This window comes from Urocitellus parryii, chromosome 4, assembly GCF_045843805.1.
Source record: "Urocitellus parryii isolate mUroPar1 chromosome 4, mUroPar1.hap1, whole genome shotgun sequence".
Lineage (NCBI taxonomy): Eukaryota > Metazoa > Chordata > Mammalia > Rodentia > Sciuridae > Urocitellus > Urocitellus parryii.
This window is the reverse complement of record NC_135534.1, coordinates 149,811,110-149,833,813: the sequence shown is the minus strand read 5'-3', so window position 1 is coordinate 149,833,813 and position 22,704 is coordinate 149,811,110. Positions and strand designations below refer to the sequence as shown.

General features: G+C 38.6%; 1 protein-coding gene and 1 non-coding gene across 2 annotated transcripts in view; one reads left to right on the top strand and one right to left on the bottom strand.

The window, feature by feature from the left end:
- Gldc (glycine decarboxylase) overlaps positions 1-22,704 on the top strand; it is an 88,801-nt gene that overhangs the window by 28,891 nt on the left and 37,206 nt on the right. The window contains exons 5-15 of the mRNA XM_026391489.2: positions 3,590-3,667; positions 4,614-4,761; positions 5,062-5,258; positions 6,790-6,886; positions 13,119-13,224; positions 14,802-14,941; positions 15,478-15,558; positions 17,164-17,261; positions 17,739-17,823; positions 18,000-18,041; positions 20,036-20,178. Of these exons, the coding sequence (XP_026247274.1) occupies positions 3,590-3,667; positions 4,614-4,761; positions 5,062-5,258; positions 6,790-6,886; positions 13,119-13,224; positions 14,802-14,941; positions 15,478-15,558; positions 17,164-17,261; positions 17,739-17,823; positions 18,000-18,041; positions 20,036-20,178 (1,215 nt within the window). The remainder of the gene's footprint in view (positions 1-3,589; positions 3,668-4,613; positions 4,762-5,061; positions 5,259-6,789; positions 6,887-13,118; positions 13,225-14,801; positions 14,942-15,477; positions 15,559-17,163; positions 17,262-17,738; positions 17,824-17,999; positions 18,042-20,035; positions 20,179-22,704) is intronic.
- Trnan-guu (transfer RNA asparagine (anticodon GUU)) lies at positions 2,415-2,488 on the bottom strand. The gene has a single exon. It is a non-coding gene; the product is annotated as a tRNA-Asn (tRNA).

The window sequence follows — 22,704 nt, the reverse complement described above, 5'->3', positions numbered from 1 at the left end:
CCTCCAGGACAGGGACATCCTCCAGTCCCTCTCCTGATGCACATGGGAGCAGGCTCCACTATCCCTGTCAGTGCCTTTGTGACTTGTCTCTCTCTCTCACACACATTATTATACATGAGAAACAATGTATCAGTAACATTATATTAGCTAGCTGAGGTAACCAAAAGATCAGATTGATATAATAGTGGTTTTTGAAAAGCCACTATTGCTTGCTTAACATATAGGAAAGACATTTTATCTTACATAATTTTAAGACCAGAGGGAACATTATGGTCAGGGATTTTGTGGCAGCCCTGAGATATTACCAAGGACCAATGCCACCGGCGCCACCCCCCCCCCCCATCTTTAGCATGAGGTTTTATCCTCATGGTCAGCAGATAGTTGCTGGAGCTCTGGCTGTCACATCTGCACTCAGGAAGAAGCAAAAGACAAAGGGAACTGCTAGCTAAATATGCCCCCACTCAACAACTTTCACTTATACTTCAATGGTCACCCTTTCCTGCGGGTGACCTGGGGAAATAAATTGTTTAGATGGGCACATTACTGTACCCAACATGTTGGGATTCTGTTACTTTGGGGTGAAGGGACGAATGGATACTGAGAGGAACTGGTTAATATGAAATGTAGTATGTAATAAGTATCACACTCTTTTATGAAGATATTGTACTCAGGTTATGTTTAATATCTGAGTGTTTTTTTTAACCTTGTTTTCTTTTCCTATTTTATAATATATTGTGAACATCTCTCAATTTCCTTAGCCTGCTTCCTATGCTATATTGTCTCCATGGTAGTACTCACTTGCATGGAAGCACTATGGTTTATTTCACATCCTCTCTATTCTTTGTTTCCATCATTTATTATTAGTAATAGCACTTCATGTGCACCCCTATAATAAATCATTGTCAAAACTTCTGATTATTTCCTGAGGATTCAGTTTTAGAAGTGGTTACTGGGTTGTGGTAATTTTTCTTCAGTTCCTCTCCTTCCTTAATTCTCTGCCTCGTGAGTGTGTGAGAACATACCTTCCTGCTAGAATTCTCATGCTGATGGTCATCTGGTTGGGAAATCTGCCCATTTCATGGTGTGTCCGTCTGATCCCAAATGCCCATGGAGTTCTACTTCTTGGCTCCAACAGATTTGGGGGTGGAAATAAGAGGCCCAAACTCCCTCAGTAGGTGTGGAGGTCCCTATGGTGGATTCCAGCCATAGGCCGGAAGAAGGTTCTTCCTTCTGTGGGGGATGGACAGCCACAAAGGAGTGCCATCCATCTAACCCTTGGTTACTGTTCTCAGCTTTTATTATCATTTTTCCTTTGGGTGGTACTGGGGTTTGAACCCAAGGCCTTAAGTGTGTTAGGCAAATGCTCTACCACTGAACTATATCCCCAGCCCTTAAAACAAAATAAAACATATATATGTATATGTATTTGGAGAGAGAGACAGACAGACAGACAGAAACAAAGACAGGGACAGGGATATAAATAGGGCCTGGGTAATTTGCCCAAGCTGTCCTCAAACTTGGGATCCTCCTGCTTCAGCCTGCCCAGTAGCTAGGATTACAGACATGTGTCAGTGTACCTGGTTATTCTCAGTTTTTCACTGATTTCAACTCCCTGTTCCTTCCATCTATCCTCTCTCCTCCTCCCTCTCCCTCTTTTTCTTTTTACTAGGGACTGAACCCAGGGGTGCTTAACCACTGAGCTGGAGCTCTGGCTGGAGCTGGAGCTGGAGCTGGAGCTCTCAGACCTTTAAAAAATTTTTTATTTAGAGACAGGGTCTCACTAAGTTGCTTAGGGCCTCACTAAGTTGCTGAGACTAGCTTTGCCTCAGCTTCCTGAGCCACTGGGATACAGGCTGGATCACCATGCCACCTCCCCCTGCCTCTTTTTCTATGTGGAAAAGTTCACCTCACACTTGTGGAGCCCAGGGGTTTCCTACCCTGATATATTCAGTATCCATGGGCTGTGCTCACACTCTGCAAATGCCTGATGTATGTCTTCCCTTCATTCTCATTCCTTGGTGTCTGCATTTAGATTTACTCTTGAAAAGCAGCCCTAAGAGCTTAGGTGTGTGCTTTTTATTTGTAGCAAAAATATTTTTTATTTTTATTTTATTTATTTATTTATTTGTTTTATTAGCTACACATGACATTACAATGATCTTGGCAATTCATACATTTGAATCATTGGGGTATAATTTCTCATTTTTCTAATTGTACAGATTGCAGAATCACACTGGTCATAGAGTCACCTATATACATACAGCAATCATAATGTCTATTCTATTCTGCTGCCCTTCCTATCCCCCTTATTCCTCCCCTCCCTTTTAAAAGCAGGGGGTGAAACAGCTAAGGATGAAGACAATGATAACAACCATAAAGTCTATTACCCTCACGGTTCACAAAATACACCTCCTCGTCCCTGGGTGGGTTTGAACCACCAACCTTTCGGTTAACAGCCGAACGCGCTAACCGATTGTGCCACAGAGACAGGCACTAGCAAAAATATTTTAAATAGTGCTGTTTCTGTTTGTACCTCAGGTCATTTAGGCTCTCAGAGAGCTTTTTCTCCAGGTTTATTTAGATTCAAACTGTTAAGAGAACTGTGTATTGGATAACTAATCATTTTTGTATTTTCCCAACTCTGCCAATTCCTCTATTAATTTTATTTATTGTAAAATTTTGGAAAAAAATTTCAGAAAGTTGAGTGGGATATAAGTAAAAGTAAAACCTGCTGTTTTCTTTTCTTAGTCCCCTGAAGCCATTGTTGATTATCCATTGGGTCTCCTTCTGGATATTAAGTGTATAGCACAATGCACATATATCCCCCCTCCCCACCCCTTTTCTTTTTATCCTAATGTGATCATGTTACCGAACTATGAGCGTCCATCCCAGATTTGTTGCTTGAAACCATGGGATGGTAGAGAGCTCCCAGGGTTCAGGTTCCATTCTGCTCTTTGTGGTCCTGTATACCTCACAACCTAAGTCTTTTTCCTCTTGTATGAGTGAAGGAACTTGATTTAAATATATATTTTTAAAATGCTCCTTATGCCAATAAAATTCTAAGATGTATTTATTTATAAGATTTTTAAAATTTTTCACTTATATCTAACCATTGACCTTTTCTTTCTGTCTTATTGTGATATATTTTTTTAAAAAATTGAGCTGTTTTGCCAGGTGCAGGGTGCATGCCTATAATCCCAGCAACTTGGGAGCCTGAGGAAGATTGCAAGTTCAAGGTCAGCCTCAGCAACTTAACAAGACCCTGTCTCAATATTAAAAAACAATAAAAGGGGCTAGGTTTAGAGCTCAGTGGTAAAGTGTCTTTGGGTTCAATCCCTCATACCAAAAAGAAAAAAAAAAAAAATATATATATATATATATTTGCACCTTTTTAAGACTGATTTTACTAAATGGGGTTAGGATGGGAATTTGATTTAAGTGGAATCACAGTCAATATCATTAGGAATTAATGACTTGGTACTTTTTGTACTATGCTCAGTCTTTCCCTAAGTGCCATGTTTGCTTTGCATTCTCGGATACTTTGATTTTTTTAATGTTCATGTTTGAATGTGCTTTTTCTTTTCAATAGACACAACAAGAGGAGGAAATTTTTTGTCGACCCTCGTTGCCACCCACAAACAATAGCTGTCATCCAGACTCGAGCCAAGTAATTAACTTTATCTGTTTTAAACCCAGGGTAATATCACACTCATCTCTTGTTCTTTGTCACTTGTAACCTGATTGGAAGTGAATATGCTTTTAATTAGGATCATTGCGCTTTACTTTCTGTCCTATTTTCTTCCAGGGATTTCTCTGTTAACCTCACTGTCAGAATCAAAGGGATACACAGTGGGTTTAGTTGCTTTGTTTCATGGTAATTTACCATGCTGTTTCATTGTCTTTTCGTTTAAAAAATACATATATATGTAAATAGTATTTCAGAAGTTTTAAAAAACAAAGGGGAAAATTAGAACTCACGCATAGTATTATGATTTTTTTTATGTGTCCTCTGTAAACATCATTTATGGGGAATCTACATAATACCGAGGTGTAAACTGATGTAAGGTGTGTTGCATTTGTTTAGTTCTGTAATCAGATGCACAAACCTAGCACCACCTCCATTTGTGTGCGTTTGCTTTCTCCTTTGGAAACATCAGGCGTTCCTCCCCCATCCCACACCACCATCCTGCACCCCTTCAGAAGGTTTTCTGACATACGATTATAGTTAGAGTTTAGAAATCTAGGGAAATTCTTCCTCCTCACCTTACTGATGTTTTCCCAATTACCTAAAACTGATCCCAGGTCAAAGTGGTGGTGGCTCTGTGGTTTCAGCTGTTTTTCCTTCTGCCTTAGGAAGTGGTGCTCCTGGTTCTCTCTCAGGAGTAGGTTCTAATGGAAAGGTTGAAGGAGGAGAGTGCTAGGGGTAGAAAGGAGAGAGGGGAAGAAGCTGAGCTGTTGGATGCCCTGGAGTTGGTGTGAAGTCCTGTTACCATGGAAGGGCCAGGTGTGGGATGGGGTGGGGCTGGGAGGACATCAGGGAAAAGGAACTGTAGTTCACTTAATTTTCCCTTGGAAAGCCAAAACATGATTGTTCTTTGTCTTCTTTTTTCCAGACACCGTGGAGTCCTCATTGAGCTGAAGTTACCCCATGAAATGGACTTCAGTGGAAAAGATGTCAGTGGGGTGTTGTTCCAATACCCAGATACGGAGGGGAAGGTGGAAGACTTTACAGAACTTGTGGAGAGAGCCCATGAGACTGGGGTAGGCAGACCTCCTTGGGGGAGTTCAGGGAGGTGTGTCCCATCTTGTGTCTGTCTATCTATCCATCTTTTGATGTCTTAATTTCTTTACCCTTATTACAAGGAATGGAGAAACTCCTACCTATTCCTTTCTCTTGATATATTTTGTTCATAAATAAAATAGCAGGCCCTCTGAATATTTGTTCAAAGAATGAAGGAGCAAATGGACTTCACTGAACATGAACCAGCTGTCGTAGATCTAGTTATTATGTGCTCTGCTCTCAGGCGAAGGCGGCAACTCCACCCTTTCTTTCCTTTCCAGACCCTGACCTGCTGTGCTACTGACCTTCTAGCCCTGTGTATCTTGAGGCCACCAGGAGAGTTTGGGGTGGATATTGCCCTGGGCAACTCACAGAGATTTGGAGTGCCACTGGGCTACGGTGGACCACATGCAGCCTTTTTTGCTGTCAGAGAAAGCTTGGTGAGGATGATGCCTGGAAGGATGGTAGGGGTCACAAGGTAAAGCAGCTCCTGTTGCCCACCCTACCCCCCCTTTATTGTGGTTCCTTTCCTGTTCCTTCTGATCACAAATGTTGAGTTTTAATGAAACAAATGTACAGCACAGATTAAGGTGGGAGAGTCCGGGATATGAACTAGTACTTCTCAAACACCCTAAATTTTGTACATATTTGAAGAAATGTGTGTATAATTTACCATATATTGGTGTTTAGTCATGTAAATGCATTCGTTTAGGTTGACGAAAACCTTGAGACACTCAATATTTTAGGTGCATTTTGTGTCTACCTAGTTTGTTTATCATAAGTATTCTCATACCACATAGTTATGTAAAGACAAGTGCAATGAGAGGTGACAAAGAGCACATTAAGTGATTTCTGTCACTTCCCAGAGGCGTCTGCCACTTGACATTGAAGTAATTTTCAGATGTACTTTCTCAAGTGCTTCTCATTCATAAAGCTTTTCCGATGAAGAATTCAGAGGACTGCCAGGAATATTGCTGGGGATATTTAGCATAATCATTTTGCTAAAAGCTGAACTGTTGAACATAAATGAGTAGGCTGAATATAGTGAGTGATGTAAGGGTGATATAAAATTTTGAAATACTCTCAATTTGTGTAACAGCTTTTTAGTGTAGAAACAGTCTCATCAACTACTCTTGCATGAACTTATCTTATTGATGTCCTTTCTTCATCACGGATGAGGCAGAGGGCTTTCTAATTTAAAAAGTTAGTGTGTTAGTTACTGTTGGCTGATTTTTTTAAGTGTTTTTTTTTTTTTTTTTTTTCGGTAGTGGTGTTTGAACTTGGGGAGCTTAACCACTGACCCGCATCCCCAGCTCTTTTTATTCTTTATTGTAAGACAGGGTCTCTCTAGGTTGCTGAGGCTGGCTTTGAATTCACAATCCTTCTGCCTCAGCCTCCCAAGCCTCTGGGATTACAGGCAAGTGCCACCATGCCTGGCTTATTGACTGATTTTGATAATGAACTTTTTATCTTTCTGAAAAGTAGGTCCCATAAGTTGATGAAATAAAGATTAAGACTGATTCTTATCAAAATTTCCAATTGTATTAGGGAGAGGAAAATTTTAGAGACAAGTAGTAAGACTATTATGATTATGATTATTATTATTACTTTTTTTTTTGTGTGTGTGTGTGGGTGTGTGTTAATAGCCATTCAGTTCTTTTCATACTTCTGGTACAACTGTCAGAGAAAGCTGTATTTTAAGTATTTTTATTTTTCATCTGTTGCTAAGAAGCTCAGAGTGAAATTTAATTTAACATTATGTTAGGCAGGGTAATCCTGGAAACTTTTATTTTATTTCCACATTTCTAGCCTCACTGTATATGTTTCAGTGCTTCAAAAGTATAAACTAAATATCAGTTAGTCCTATTTTGAAGAGAAGGTTTTGGAAATTTGAACTCACACCCAAGTAAATTTTCTGAATTCAGTTCATCTCAGAAGGAAAGAAGCTGGTTTATGGCACCTCCTAGTGTTACATACCTGTGCTAACTGGACACATTATCTTGGTCCAGGGATGCCACCGGGAAAGAAGTGTATCGTCTTGCTCTTCAAACCAGGGAGCAACATATCCGGAGAGACAAAGCTACCAGCAACATCTGCACAGCTCAGGTAAATCACATATCTGACCTGCCTGCTAATCTGCAGAAGTGAGCTACCTTAAAATCTACATGAGTGAGCTACTCGTTCATTCACTCCTTTGTTTACTCATTCACCGCCTGCTGAACAGTGTGCACACTAGAAGGGCAAGATCTTAATAAGAAGTCTTGTGGTCTTGTCAGAACCAAAATAGAGTGTCTTTTATTGATGTTCTGTGTATACATGCATTGCCTATATATTCACTACATAAATGTTTTAATAAAAAACAAAGAACATTGTTCATTTTTATTTTACCTAAAAATCACATCTTCAGATCTTGAACAGGCTAAGACCAAGGGACAAAGGGGCTACTCTTCACTTTTTGTTTACGTGTATTTTAAGAGTGTTTATAACAGATGTGGATCAGGGTCTGTACCTTTCTTGGCCATGGGGCAGGTTCATTCTGGGTGGAGACTGGGATACTCTATTTAGGACTGGAATGGACATGCTTCAGGAATGAGGTCTGCAAGGCAGAGGTGCTGGAGGGGATGGTCCACACTGGCCAATTGGTGTTGGCTATGGGGCACTTTCAGAGCTCATGAAAAGCATTCCTGAAAATGATGGGATTAAGGGATACACTTCCTACGCTTTTGACCGTCCTCAAAGTTGCTCCGAGGCTTAGGTAAGAGGGCTTTGAAATCAAACCACCTCGTAGGACAAGGTAGAAGACCCCTCCTGAGCATAGTATCCATGGTAGGTGCATCTTTTCCATTAGAGGTTGGGGACAATGAAAAATCTCACAGACACCTCAGTGGGAGGTATGGCATTTTTCTTTCAGAGGGTGTTGGCTCCAAGAATTGCCAGGAGGTTTTAGAACACGTTTCCACAGAGGCAGTGGATAATAAGGTCTTTCTGTAGTTGGTTCTACAGCCACTGGTCTTGATAATTTTCATCTTCATTACTTTTTGCCTCAGGAAGGTGGCTGCCCTTTTTCAGGTGAAAGATCTTCTGATTATCCAGTGGCACAGGAAGGAACCAGTTGTTAAAGGCTTTGCTTGCATTGAACAATAAGTTGATCTTTATATGATGCCTTTCCTTTCTGTAATTTCTGTTCTGTTTTTTTAATTCTCTGCTTCTGTATCTTCTCTTCCTTGGGAGCTGTCTGCTCCTGTCTTGCCCTTTATGCCCATGTCCTTCCAGAAGTTGTGTCTGGTCCTAAGTCCATTCAGAAAGTCAGTTTTCTGCTTCCAGTGTTAAAATTCATTTTCCAGGGGAACTTGGGCTACCTTCAAGGAAGAAAAGTTTCTGCTTCCTAAACTATTTCAATTCACATATAACTCAGATTTCATCATTTACCTTGGGCTGTAAACCTCCTTTTTTTTTTTTTGGTACCAGTGATTAAACCCAGGAGTGCTTAACCACTGAGCCACATCCATAGCACTTTTTGAGACAGGGTTCACCAAGCTGCTTAAGGCTTCACTAAATTGCTGAGGCTGGCTTTGAACTTTTGATCCTCTTGCCACAGCCTCCGGAATCTCTGGGATTACAGGTGTGTGCCACCATGCTGGTGGCTATCATTTTTTTTTTTTAATATTTATTTTTTAGTTGAGTTGGACACAATACCTTTATTTTATTTATTTTAATGTGGTGCTGAGGATCGAACCCAGGGCCTCACACTTGCTAGGCAAGTGCTCTACCTCTGAGCCACAATTCTAGCCCAGCTGGTGGCTATTTTTTTAAGAAAGCAATTATTAAAATTATGTTTGCCAGGGCTGGGAATACAGCTCAGTTGGTAGAGTGCTTGCTTCACATACACAAGGCCCTGGGTTCAATCCCTAGCACCATCAAAAAAAAAAAAAAAAATTATGTTTGCCCTAGGAATTGCCAAACTGTTTCATCTGGCTTTTGTCTTTTCATTTGGTAGTCTTCTAATTTTCCATCATCTATTTCATGTGTTCCTTTTCATAACTGTTGCATAAAGCAGTTATTCATATAACTATTGTTCTATTTGTGAGGATAAAAATTTCCCTTCTTTGTTAGAAGATGACTGATATATTTTGAGTTGTTCCTATTGTGCTGTTCGTCGCTGGCCTTCTGCTGCTCGTAGCAACTCTTTCATATTCTCAATCCTGCATTTTTCCTCTTGGCATTATGGGGTTCAAATGGGGTCTTATTTTTGAATCACTCATGGGGCATGACTATTTTTTTTTTAAATCTCTGGAAGTCTGTTAATGGATTATTTAAAAAATCTTTCTATAAACTTTCGACATTACAGATGTTGGAATTCTCATCATGTTCTCATATTTTTCACTTTCAGCCAAAAATTGCTCGTTTATTAGCTTTTCCAAAGTCGGGTGCATTGAGAAACAATTTATATTTCATTAGCTTTTTTTTTATTGAGCTACAACTCACCACAGAATTCACCAATTTAAGTATATTCACAAGGTTGTGCAACCATCATGAGTATTAAATTTCAGATCATTTTCATCACTCCAAAAAGAGACCTTTTCCCATTAAGCAATCATTCCCCTTACCTCTCCTTTCACAGAGCCTGCCAACCACTACTCTGCTTTCTATCTTTGCAGATTTGCTTACTCTGGATGGTTCATGTAAATGAGATTGTATAACATATGGGCTTTTGCACATGGCTTCTTTAAATGTGCATGTTTTCAAGGCTCATCCATATTGTAACATGAATTGTTTTATTTTTATGGCTTCCTGTGTGGATATACTACATTTTGTCTATCCACTAATCACTTGATGGATATTTGCATTGTTTCCAATTTTGGACATTATAAATAATGTTTCTGTGAATATTTTTTGTGCAAGTTTTTGTGCAAACATGTTTTCAGTTCTTTTGGATAGATACCCAGGAGTGGAATTACTGGGTCATATGAAAATTCTACATTTGACTTTTTGAGGAACTATTTATCAAAGTGGTTGCTCTCTTTTACATCCCTACTAGAAGATGAAGTTTCAAATTTTTCCACTTTTCCCCCCAAACTTGTTACTGCCTGTGTCTTTTGGGTCTAGCTGTCCTAATGGGCATGAAGTGGTATCTCATTGTGCTTTTTTGTTTTTAATATTTATTTTTTAGGTGTAAATGGACACAACATAATACCTTTATTTTTATGTGGTGCTGAGGATCAAACCAGGGTCGCCCGTGCTAGGCGAGCGCTCCACCACTGAGCCACAATCCCAGCCCCTCATTGTGCTTTTTTTTTTTAAATATTTTTTTTTTATTTGTAAATGGACACAATACCTTTATTTATTTATTTATTTATTTATCTATTTTATCTATTTATTTTATGTGGTGCTGAGGATCTAACCCAGTGCCCTCTACACATGCCTGACAAGTGTGCTTCCCCAGCCCTCATTGTGCTTTTGATTTGCATTTCTGTAGTAACTCATGATTTTGAATATTTTTTCATGATTATTTGTTGCCTTTAATTAAATATCTTGATTTTTAAGTTTTTTAAGTATTTTTAAGTTTCTCTGATATATCAAAGAAATTTGAAATTTTTTTGGTCTCTTTGTTTCTCTGATCTTATTTTGATATTCTGATGCTTTTTCATACTAAGTACTGAAAAAAAATTTTATGCTTTTCAAACGTCTTATTTTTTTTAGTACCAGGGAATGAACTCAGGGGCACTCAACCACTGTGCCACATCCCCAGCCCTATTTTGCATTTTATTTAGAGACAAGATCTCACTGAATTGCTTAGCACCTTGCTTTTGCTAAGGCTGCCTTTGATCATCCTGCCTCAACCTCCTGAGCCGCTGGGATTGCAGGCATGCACCACAGGTTTTCTTTTTTCTTTTTTTTTCATTTTTTTTTAGTTGTACATGGACACAATACCTTTGTTTTATTTATTTATTTTTATATATTGCTGAGGATCAAACCCAGGGACTCGCATGTGCAGGGTGAGCACTCTACCACTGAACCACAACCCCAGCCCCAGGGTTTTCATTTTTTAATGTAAAAAAAAAATTAATTTCTTACGTTTAGTTTTATTTATTTATTGATCTATTTATTTATTTTGCATCAGTGGGGGTTAAACCCAGGACTTTACAAATGCTAGGCAAGTGCTATACCACTGGCTTTTACCCTTTTCAAAGACTTTTAGAAGTGATTTTATACTTCCTATTAATTTGTTGTACACTCATATAGTTGTCCAGTCATATAGTCTCCTGGTTATGGAAAGACTCATTTCTAAACTAAAAAGGGACATGAACCAGCCTCCAGAAGACTGTAGTGAAGGAGGCTTCCAGGATGTTCTGTGAATATCAGGTCTGGTTTCTGTTCCCTGGCAGCACGGCCGTGGGCATTTGAGCACACTGTGCCATGGATTCTCTATTTCATGCTAACCTCTCCACAGCGGCAATGTGCTGTGATCATTCTGTATTTATCTCTGATTGGTGTATGGAGTCTATAAGCATGTCAGTGCTTTCCTGGGAACTTCTAGTCCAGGAAAGTCTATTTCTTTTTTCTCTGATGTTGTCTTTTCCTCCTCATTTTCTTCATTGATTGCTAACTTCCTTTATGACATCGTTTCCAAAATGTTTCTTGTTTTGCAATGGCCCCATAGAGATATTTCTTCTAGCAGAGAAAAGGTGTACCTAGCAAAAATAGATCCCACATTGAACATTATTCAACTTTAAAGTGTTTACTGTATTTCTCAGTTGAGTACGGTCTCTGTTTTGTGAAATGCTCCTTCCCATCCTGGAGAGATTGCCATGAAGGTAGGTAGACCTTGAACTGCTTACCTAGTACATTAGGGATCACTATACTGAGAGAGGAGAGACCGTGGGAGAGTAGAGTGGGCTGTGCAGGTAGCAAATGAGAGACTTGAATTGGACCAGTTACCTGGGATGACAGTGAATGGTTGGAATGCTGCTCTTTGGTAGGCTCTAGGGTGAAAAAGCAAGTGAGGAATGAGACCAAGAGGAGAAGTAGGATGTGGACATCCATCATTTTCTCTTGAGACACCATTCATTTTGGCTTCTGACCCTAGCTGCCTTCGTTTTCTCTCTCCCCTACCCCAGATGCTATCACAGTGGGTCATCTATTGTTCCTCATTCAGGACCCCCTCACACAGGGGTCCCTTATCTCAGTGAGGTTCCAATGCTCTTTCTTTCTTATTTCTGTAACACGCAACTCACACTTTCCTGTAAATATTTTTCTGAAACCTCAATCCAATGGTTAAGCGAGAGATTACTTGAGAAAATGACCTTGTTTTCATTGGGTCATCCAGTATATCTCCTACCAGCTCATTTTGGCTTTATTTCTTTTCTTCCCACGTTTTTAGTTTTGGCAGTCTATGGTCACAAATTCTCCATTCATTTCTTTTACGGGAGGGAGTGTTGGGGATCAAATGCAGAACTTTTAATAACATTACAAGCTTTCACTTTGCTATTAGCTACACCACAGCTCTGCTCATCTACTGATTGGGTAAAATTCGGTTTTTAGTGTTCTATTTAAGACCTCAGGAGAATTGTGTTTCCTGAGCTATCTATCTATATCTCTCTATCTATCTATCCATCTATCTATTTTTAAACCAGAGATTGAACCCAAGGGCATTCAACCACTGAATCACATCCCATTTATTTATTTATTTATTTATTTATTTTTATTTAGAGACAGGGTCTCACTAAGTTACTTAGGACCTTGCTAAGTTGTTGAAGCTGGCTTTGAACCTGTGATCCTTCTGCTTCAGCCTCCCCAGTCAATGGGATTATAGGCATGCTCTACCACACCTGGCATCTCTGAGAAATTTTTTGAGTATTTAGAAATTGTTTGCTGCTTTTTTTCTTTCATTCTTGAAGAACTATTTGAGTATAAAATTCTCAGATCTAATTTTTTTCCTCTGAAAGTTTTCTTGCTCTATTGTCTTCCAACATCAAATATTGCTTTATTTTTTATTTATTTATTTATTTTAATATGCTTTTTGATGCTGGATAGGAGCCTGCTTGTCCCCCTCATGGGTGTCATGGTTATGTTGCATTAATGAGATCCCTCTATAATAATTAAGTCTGAAGGTTTAATATAGTGACTTCAGAGTGATTTGGATGTTGTCTTTACCCTCAGGTAATCAGGCAGTTCACAATGATCCCCAACTATCATTAAAAAATGCAGGAAATACGATTATTTTGTGTTGTTCCTGTTTTCAGTTTTGGCAACACAAGTTGTATAATTTCCCCCTCCCAATAATCATGTTCTGTGACATTGTTGCACATGATTCCTTAAATGTTTTTTATTCTTTTAGGCCCTCTTGGCAAATATGGCTGCCATGTTTGCAATCTACCATGGTTCCCAAGGGCTGAAGCATATTGCTAGGAGGGTACATAATGCCACTTTGATTTTGTCTGAAGGTAAGTCAGTTATCTGTTTCAAAATTTTGAGGCATAATAAGACTGATAAATCTGAGTAAGAAAAATGGAAAATTTGGGGCATGTCCAATACCAAATGCAAAATTAAAAGTCAAATGAGAAACCAGAAAAAATATTTTCAACATCTATGATAGACTGAGTATGAATAGTTTTAATATATACTGTGCTCTTTCTATACCCCTAAACACAGAAAAAAATGAACATTCTGATGGAAAAATGAGCAAAGGACACGAAATGTAATTTAGAAAGAAATATACAAGTAAATGGCCAATGAATATACAAAATCTCAACCTCACTATTAATCAAGAAAATACAAGTAGTATTTATCTATCACTTTGGCAAAGACTAAGAAGAATGCTGAGAGGGACAGTCTACATGCCTATACTCCCAGTGACTTGGGAGGCTTAGGCAAGAAGATTGCAAGTTTGAGGCCAGCCTCTGCAATTTAGCAAGATCCTGTCTCAAAGTAAAAAAGGGATGGGGATGTAGCTCAGTGGTAGACTGCCTCTAGGTTCAGTTCCCAGTACCACAATAAATAAGAAATGCTGATAACATTTGGGTATGATGACACTTTACATATCAAATGCTTTAAAAATGTCCCTATAATTTTATCTAGAAATTAAATTTCTAGGGATATATCTAAAATTCATAATAAAATAAGTATGTAAAGCATGCCCATTGAAACATTTTTAACTTTTACATTCAGTCTTTCATAGAGAGTTTTCAACATTCTTTTTTTTTCTTTTTTTTTTCAACATTATTATTATTATTATTTTTTATAAAGAGAGAGTGAGAGAGGAGAGAGAGAGAGAGAGAGAGAGAGAGAGAGAGAGAGAGAGAGAGAATTTTTAATATTTATTTTTTAGTTCTCGGCGGACACAACATCTTTGTTGGTATGTGGTGCTGAGGATCGAACCCGGGCCGCACGCATGCCAGGCAAGCGCGCTACCGCTTGAGCCACATCCCCAGCCCCAGTTTTCAACATTATTATTTTTTGAACTATTAAATTATTTTCCTTTATCCTTGTCACAGGGAGTTAACACTGATGGACTTTAGACGCATTTTCCTTTTTTCTTTTTACTCTTTTCCTTTAACCAGAAGCTTAGAAGAACACAAGGGGGAAAAATAAAGATCTGTTATACATGATAAAGTTTAATAATGCAACTAAATTATGGTATATCCATGTTTGACCTTACACAGCTATTGAAAATAATGATGGATATCAATCTATAGAAAAACAAAGATACTCATATTTTAGCTCTAAAAAAGTGTAACAAAATATATAAACCTTATCTTCCTCCCCCACCCCCACCATCACCATTTCTGGAGGAATACACACCAAAATGTAAGCAGTACTGATTTCTTGTTGGTGATAACGATGATCTTTCTTCTTTTTTTAGTATTTATTTCATAATTTTCTATTGCATTAGTAATAAAGGTAAAACATTGGCCAGGATCAGGAGTAGTCTATAGTAGAAGTGCTCTATTTCTCTGTGGGATATAAATGGCTGAGGAGCATGTTTTTGTGTCAGTAACTGGTGGCTCCCTGTCTTATCCAGGTCTCAGGCGAGCAGGGCATAAACTCCAGCATGACCTGTTCTTTGACACCTTGAAGGTTCAGTGTGGCTGCTCAGTGAAAGAGGTATTGAGCAGGGCTGCCCAGCGGCAAATCAATTTTCGGCTCTTTGAGGATGGCACAGTAAGTCAACTTTTCTGTATTTTTACCAATTCTTTAATTTTTTCATGACTTTTCTCATTAAAAGTTTTTCTTTTTATTTAAAAATATGTTGGGACTTTGGGCACAGCCTGTTTTTGTAAATACCAGTTTAGAACATTGGGACCTTTTCAAATAGTTTCCTTACAGCTTTCCTGAGTCTTTGTGTTTTCATACACACTGTTCAAGGACAAGTCTCTATTAAATGATTGATATAAATAAAGTAAGTTAAGTGGAGAAAAAGTCAAGCATATTTAGTTCTAATAGGAGTGCCCTTGAACTCAATAGCCATTGGACTATTGAATCCACAAGTGGCTTGCAGAACTCTAACCCTTATGAAGTCTCAGCCTGGTCTAGTTGCCATCCCCTAAGGGTCAACTTGGATTGACTGGTATATTGATATTTTGGATTGACCAGAAATTTTGTCCACCACCTTCTCCTCTTTGATCTCTCCTCTCGGTTCCTCCACTGATCCTTGGAGTTTAGAGTTGATGTTTTTCATTTTGTTTTTGTTTCTGTAGCTTGGTATTTCTCTTGATGAAACAGTCAATGAAAAAGATCTCGATGATTTGTTATGGATCTTTGGCTGTGAGTCATCTGCAGTAAGTAAAGTAAAATCATGCATTCCTCCTAATGACTCTTAGGGAGGGTGTTAAAGAGTGTGAGGGAGAGAGTGCCCAGGTATGACATTGGGCAGCCTGCTGTTAAAATTACACCACTGACTGTCCCTTGTTCCTGTGACTGCTGACAGCTAAAGGCCATTGCTGTAGGGCTCCAGTCAGGACCATGCAGCCAGGCTAGTTGGAAGTATTATTAATGATGTTTAATTCAAACTATTCCTAATACAAAGATTCATGACATTAGCATCTTGGTTTATGTCAATTCTGGGGAAAAGTTATGATACTCATTTATTTATAAATAATTATTGAGGACCTAATATGTGCCAGGTACTATGCTAGGCCTTGAGGATACAGTGGGGAATTGTGCACGGTCCCTGCCCTCACTGAGCATAGTTCAGAGAGGATCCAGACACGCAAGCACAGCATTACAGTCCAGGTGATATGCTAGGTGATGTGTGAAGGTGCTCTGGGAGCACAGAGGGTGTGCTCCTCACCAAGGCTTGCATTGATTTGGTCTAAGCTAAGATCTCAAAGATAAGTAGGAGTTACCCCACATGGCACAATGGAGAAGGAAGGTAGGTTTAGAGGTATTGCAAACACTGGGGGGAAACAGCCACAAAGACCAAGAGGATCAAGAAATGTAATCACTTCAGCATGACTGAGTTGGTTTCTAAAATAATGAAGTAGCAAGGAAAAGCCAGGAGCAGGGTTCTGGTTCCGTGGGAGGAGAGTAGTCAGCAGCTACCTAGACACTGCACTGCTTGGTTCATAGTAATCACTCAGTGACTATTTGTTGAATAAGTTAATGAAAGAAAGTCATACTGCAGAAGTAGAAATACCCACAGAGTGCTGAACGTTGCCATCTTGGTTGCCTGTGTATGCTCTCTTTGGAAGAGGACTGCAGCACCCAGATACTAATCGTAAATTACCAAAGCAGCTTCACAATATGCTCTTTTGAACTTCATTTATTAATTAAACAGGACTGAGTAAGCTTCCCCCCTGGTACACTGTGCAAAATTTAATCACATTTATTTGGTCTATCCATTTGAAGAATATTTCTGGAGCCACTCATATAGGGTTCAAGATGGCCATACTCTGAGCCTGGGGAAAAAATGAAGAGCAAACCATGTATTTAGTTACATGTTCTGGATATTAAACTTCTGTCAGATACATGATTCACAAATATTTTCTCCTACTTGGTGGGTTCTCTTGTCATTCTTGATAGTATCCTTTGATGGACAAATGTTTTTAATTAATTATCTTTGTGATGCTAGGGACAGAACCCAGGGCCAACTGAGCTACACTCCTAGCCCAAATGATTTTTATTTTTACTGCAATCACAATTTATCTACTTTTTTTCTTTTGCTGTTCTTGCCTTTGGTGTCATATGTAAGAAACCACCACTATACTCAAGGTTATGTAGATTTGCTCCTATATTTTTTTCTAAGAGTTTAATAGTTTTGGCTTTTAAAGGTATGTGGTTGATCATTTTGCATGTTTTGTGGCCTAGCCATCTGAAAGCCTGGATGTCCACTGTGGTTCCAGGCACAGTTCTGGCCCTCTAGTTTCTGTTGTCTCTCTGTGCAGGAACTGGTGGCTGAAAGCATGGGAGAGGAATGGAGAGGTATTCCAGGATCTGCATTCAAGAGAACTAGCCCATTCCTTACACATCAAGTGTTCAACAGGTTTGTGTGGCTTGTGTGACATCTGCGTCTTGTGTCATGGCAATAAGCTAGGGAGCTGCTTCTATGCTGATTGTGATAGGGTCTGGGTCATTGTGGCTCAGCCACACCTACTGAAAATCATTACCCTAATAATTTCATTCCTGATTTGGGCCAAGCGTGCCTTGTTACCTGGTGGACTCACTCTGCTGGCACTGTTGGGGGAGAGGGGCGTTTGGAGGTACAATTGCCAGGCTGAAGTTTTTACCTAGGAACCCTATCTTCTTCCCAACTTCCTTTCTTTATGCCCACAGGCAGCTTCTTGAATCAGGCATTCTCTGTGGTCAGGGGTTCTGTACCCATCCTTCTAATGTAGAGTTGACATGTTGCCCGTGGCCAAAATTTCTCTATATTTTGAAGGTAGATGTCAGTGTGACTCAGGGGGATGTGCGTGGACTCATCTGATTTTGTTGGCCCTGACCATGTATCTTGTGTTCACAGCTATCACTCAGAAACAAATATTGTCCGGTACATGAAGAAACTAGAGAACAAAGACATTTCCCTTGTTCACAGCATGATTCCACTGGTAGTTGTTTGTGGCCTTCTTTCTTACCTCTAGTCCTGCCCTGATCTGATCCCATTTGGGTCATATCTAATACACTGCAAGAGGGTTAAAGGGGCGGCCAGGTGGGGAGAGAGGAGGGTTGATGATGGACTGTAGCAAATCACTAATGTGATAAATGTTGGATGTTCTTCTTAAAGGGATCCTGTACCATGAAGCTCAATAGCTCATCTGAACTCACAGTAAGTAGGTCACTTCTGTTAAGAGGGTATTTACTAGGTACAGTTTTCCAGTTTGTACAGAAACTGGTATCTAGAGAAATCCACCAGGGCTATGACTTAATAATCACTTCAATAATCCTTTAACTTGCTGTTCACCAATATTGGGAGAAACCATGATACTTCACACAAGTTGACCATTTAAATATATGGGCAAAAATTACCTTTTTTAAGGGGTGTTGATGGTGCTGGGGATCAAATCCAGGGCCTTATTCATGCTATATTATTATTATTATTATTATTATTATTATTATTAATGTTGCCCAGGCTTGTCTCAAATTCATGGGTTCAAGCAACCTTCTTGCCTCATCCTCTCAAGTAATTGCAACTATAGGCCTGTACTACCATGCTTTGCTATGTAAAAATATTTTTTAAAATTAAAATAATTAGATGTATTTATACCTTCATCTAATTATTATAAATAATAAATAAGTTATAATAATAATAAATAAGTTATTATAAATAATAAATAATTTAATTAATAAATAAGTTTAAAAAAAGGATATGTATTTATACCTTCATATCCTTTCTTTTTAAACTTATTTATTTATTTTTGACAATACTGGCACTTGAACCTAGGGTACTCTACCACAGAGCTACCTCTTAGCCTTATTTATTTATTTAGGTACTAGGGATTTAACCTTTTACCACTGAACTACATCCCCAGACCTTCTTATTTTTTTATTTTGATACAGGGTCTCACTAAATTGCTGAGGCTGGCTTCTAACTTGCAATCCTCCTTCCTAAGCCTCCTGAATCACTGGGATTACAGGCATGCATCAACATGCCTGGCTTTATTTATTATTTTGAGACAGGGTTTTGATAAGGTACCCAAGTTGGCCTCCATCTTGGGATCTTTCTGAAGTCTCTGGGGTTACAGGCATGTTCCATTGTGTCAGCTTGATGTTTTTTTTTTTTTTAATTTATCATAATAAAAACTAATTTTATCTATTTGTGGTTGTTAACCTCAAGTAGAATTAAGAACCTTAAGCCTTCTTTCTACAAATCATTGTGTTAGGAGGGTATAATTTGGCTCTGGGGTTGTAGCTCAATGATAAAGTGCTTGCCTCGCATGTGTGAGACACTGGGTTCCATCCTCAACAACACATAAAATAAATAAATAAAAGTATTGTGTCTATCTACAACTTAAAAAAAAACAGTTTAAATTTAAAAAAAAAAGAAGGGTATGGGAGGATGAGAATGGGAAAGACAGTAGAATGAATAGGACATAACTTTCCTCTGTTCATATATGAATATATGACCCATGTAACTCCATGTCATGTACAACCACAAGAATGGGAAGTTATACTCCATATATGTATGATATGTCAAAATGCATTCTACTGTCATGTATAACTAAAAAGAACAAATTTTTTTAAATGAAAAAAAATGTGGGAGTGGATATGAATTTGAGGCTTAAATTTTTTCCGAATGCCAACAGAGGATTTTGTAACCTGGTGTTTTGGTTGATAAGTATCTCCAAGGCCAGGATCCTGAAAGTTAATTTATACCTTTTATTTATGGGATTATTTTAATGTGACAAATTACACTAGGCAGAGAAAATAATTTTCTATTTTAAAAGGAAATATTTGTTTTTACATTTATGCATTATTCTGCTTAATGATGAGACAGAATAATACATGTGCATGTAAGAGTTTGAACAAACTCATTGTGTTTTCATGGATATAAATCTACTTGGGGGCCTTTTTATCCCTGAAAAGGTGTAAAGACTTTTTTATAGGTTCCCTTTGTGGCCTGTGTGTTGCATGTACAGTGAAGATAATGACTTAATAAGATTGTGTGAGACTAAGTGAATTAATATATTTAAGTGCTTGGAACAGTCTCCAGCAAAGAGGAGGCATTTTTTGGTGCGAGGTATTGTCATCATTATCCTTAAAGCTGTTATTGCAATTACAATATTCACATATGTATTTTTGGCCTCTTCTCTTGCTGTTTAGCCCATCACATGGAAAGAATTTGCAAACATCCACCCCTTTGTGCCTCTGGACCAAGCTCAAGGATACCAGCAGCTATTCCGAGAGCTTGAGAAAGATTTGTGTGAACTCACAGGTTATGATCAAGTTTCTTTCCAGCCTAACAGGTAAGGGGATTTTCCCCCCTCCCATTTGTTATCCATTGTTGTTAATACCCACCCAAAATTTCAGACTTAAAATAGCATTTTATTTGTGTCATCCTGTGAGTTGACTGGACATCTCCTATGAGTTGACTGGGGTGATATGGCCAGAAGGTAAAGCTGGCCTCATTCAAAAAGTTGGCTTTGGTTTGTTGGCTGGAAGTACCATTGAGGATACTGGTTAGAACCTTAGTTCTTCCTCTTCCTGTTGTTCCTTGAGCATTCTTAACACAGGATGTCCAGGTTTATCATGGAGTTTTCCAATGTGAAGCATGCAGAAGCTGCAGACCTCTTATGTTTTCACCCCTGAAGTTATACAGCATCGCTTTCAGAGCATTCTATCTGTTAGAACAAGTCATGGTACCAGCCCAGGTTGAATGTGGGAGGGGACAGCATGTAGGTCTGAATGGAGACATGGTTCATTGTGGGCCATCTTTGGAAACTGGCTACAATACCTGTCAATAATATAGCATAAGAATAAATATCCTGCACAAATGGTAACTCCTAACAAGCAACAGGTCTTGATCTGGTGGGACCAGGTGAACTTGGGGCCTGCTTTGGTTCTCACCAGCTTTGAAAGTTCCCTTCCCCTCTTCACTTCATAAAGAGGAAGGAGTTGATACCATAAAATCAAGTTTTTGTGTACCTTTATTGAAATTTCATCATTCAACTTTTAAAACATATGTACTTTTTAAAATGTTGAAAATGAACAGACTTCGCCCTCTAGTGATGGGAATATGATCTATCTTCAGTATCATAACTTTTACATTAAGTTGAGCTCCAAGCCACGATCCAGAAATCTGACCTATACACACACACACACACACACACACACACACACACACACACGCACGCATATATGTATAATACACCAAATTTTACCATTTCAACCATTTTTAAGTTTAAAGTCTTAAACTACCTTTAGCACAATCCATCTCCAGAAATTTTTTATTCTATTAGACAGTAACTCTTTTCACACTTTTCCCAGCTCCTGGAACCACCATTCTATTTTCTCCATGAATTTGGCTACTCTAAGCATCTTATGTAAGTGGAATTGTATAATTTTTGTCCATCTGTGCCTGGATTATTACACTGAGCATGTTTTCCAGTTTCATCAGTGTTGTAGCATGTGTTAGAATTTCCTTCCTTTTTTGAGGCTGAGTATTGTCTTGTATGTACATGCTACATTTTATTCATCCACTTAGCTATCAGTGGACATTTGAGTTGTTTTAAGCTTTTGGCTGTTGTGAATAATATTGCTGTGAACATCAGTGTACAAATATTTCTGAGTCCCTGTTTTCAGTTATTTTGGATATACATCTAAAAGTGAATTATTGTTTAATCTTTCAAGAAAATGCTATAATGTTTTCCACAGTGGCTATATACCATTTTACATATCCATAAGCAAGGCTCAAGTTCCAATTTCTCCAAATCTTTACAACTCTTGTTATTTTCTTTTTATTTCTTAAATAATCATCATCCTGATAGGTATAGAGTGGTAGTTCCTTGTGATTTAGATTTGCATTTCCTTATGACTGGTAACATTGATCATCTTTTCTTATGCTCATTGACATTTTCATATCTTCTTTGGAAAATATGTCTACTCAAGTCTTTTGACAATGTTTTAATTGGGTCATTTGGAATTTGTTTGGAAGCCTGTAGTTGAGTTGTAGGTGTTCTTCATATATTCTGAATATTAGTCTCTTATCAATTAGTGAATGTTTTGTCCCATGCCATGAATTGTCTATTTTATTGACAGTATCCTTTTATGCACAAAAGCAACTCTAAACTTTTTTGTTCATATGTAAAGAACTTATACTTTGTCTAATGCTCTATAGCTAGGGCCCTCTTCTGGTAAATATCATCCTTTTGTCAACAAGGATAGTCTCTCATCAATTTCTATTATTGTGACTTACTGTGGTGTAGTTTAAACTGATCTGTGCTGTTTGCCTTGACACGGTCCTTGGGTATCTAGAGAAAAGGGGTCCATGCTGGAAATTTATGCTGTTGGCCTAGATACTAGCTGGCCCTGAATGTTGGCAGCTCTATCAAAAGTGCCATTTTTCCTCAATATGCTTGTGTCTTCATTTGGGTTTCCCAAAAGCAGAAACTGAAACTAATTTAAATACAATAAGTGAATTTGCAGGCTCTTCACAGAAAGTACAATGAGAAGGTATGGAGGTAAGCTGCAGAAATGAGAAAAGCTAGAGAAGATGAGCAGGTTGTCACTGGTGTTCTGGCACTTAGTCCCACTAGGGGACATCATGGTAGACTGGTGGAACATGCCTCAGATTTGTTCCAGGGAGAAGTAGGGAAGCTAGAGTATTTACCAACTTTTGGTTGAAAACCTCTCTTGGGTGCCTTATCTCCTGGGCACTTCTATACTTGTGGCTTGTCCCTCCTCTGATCAAGCACATGCCAGCAGAGAACATCCACAAGGTAGAAACACAGGTGTTTGAGTTAGATGCTTTCATTTTGAATCATAACTGTCTA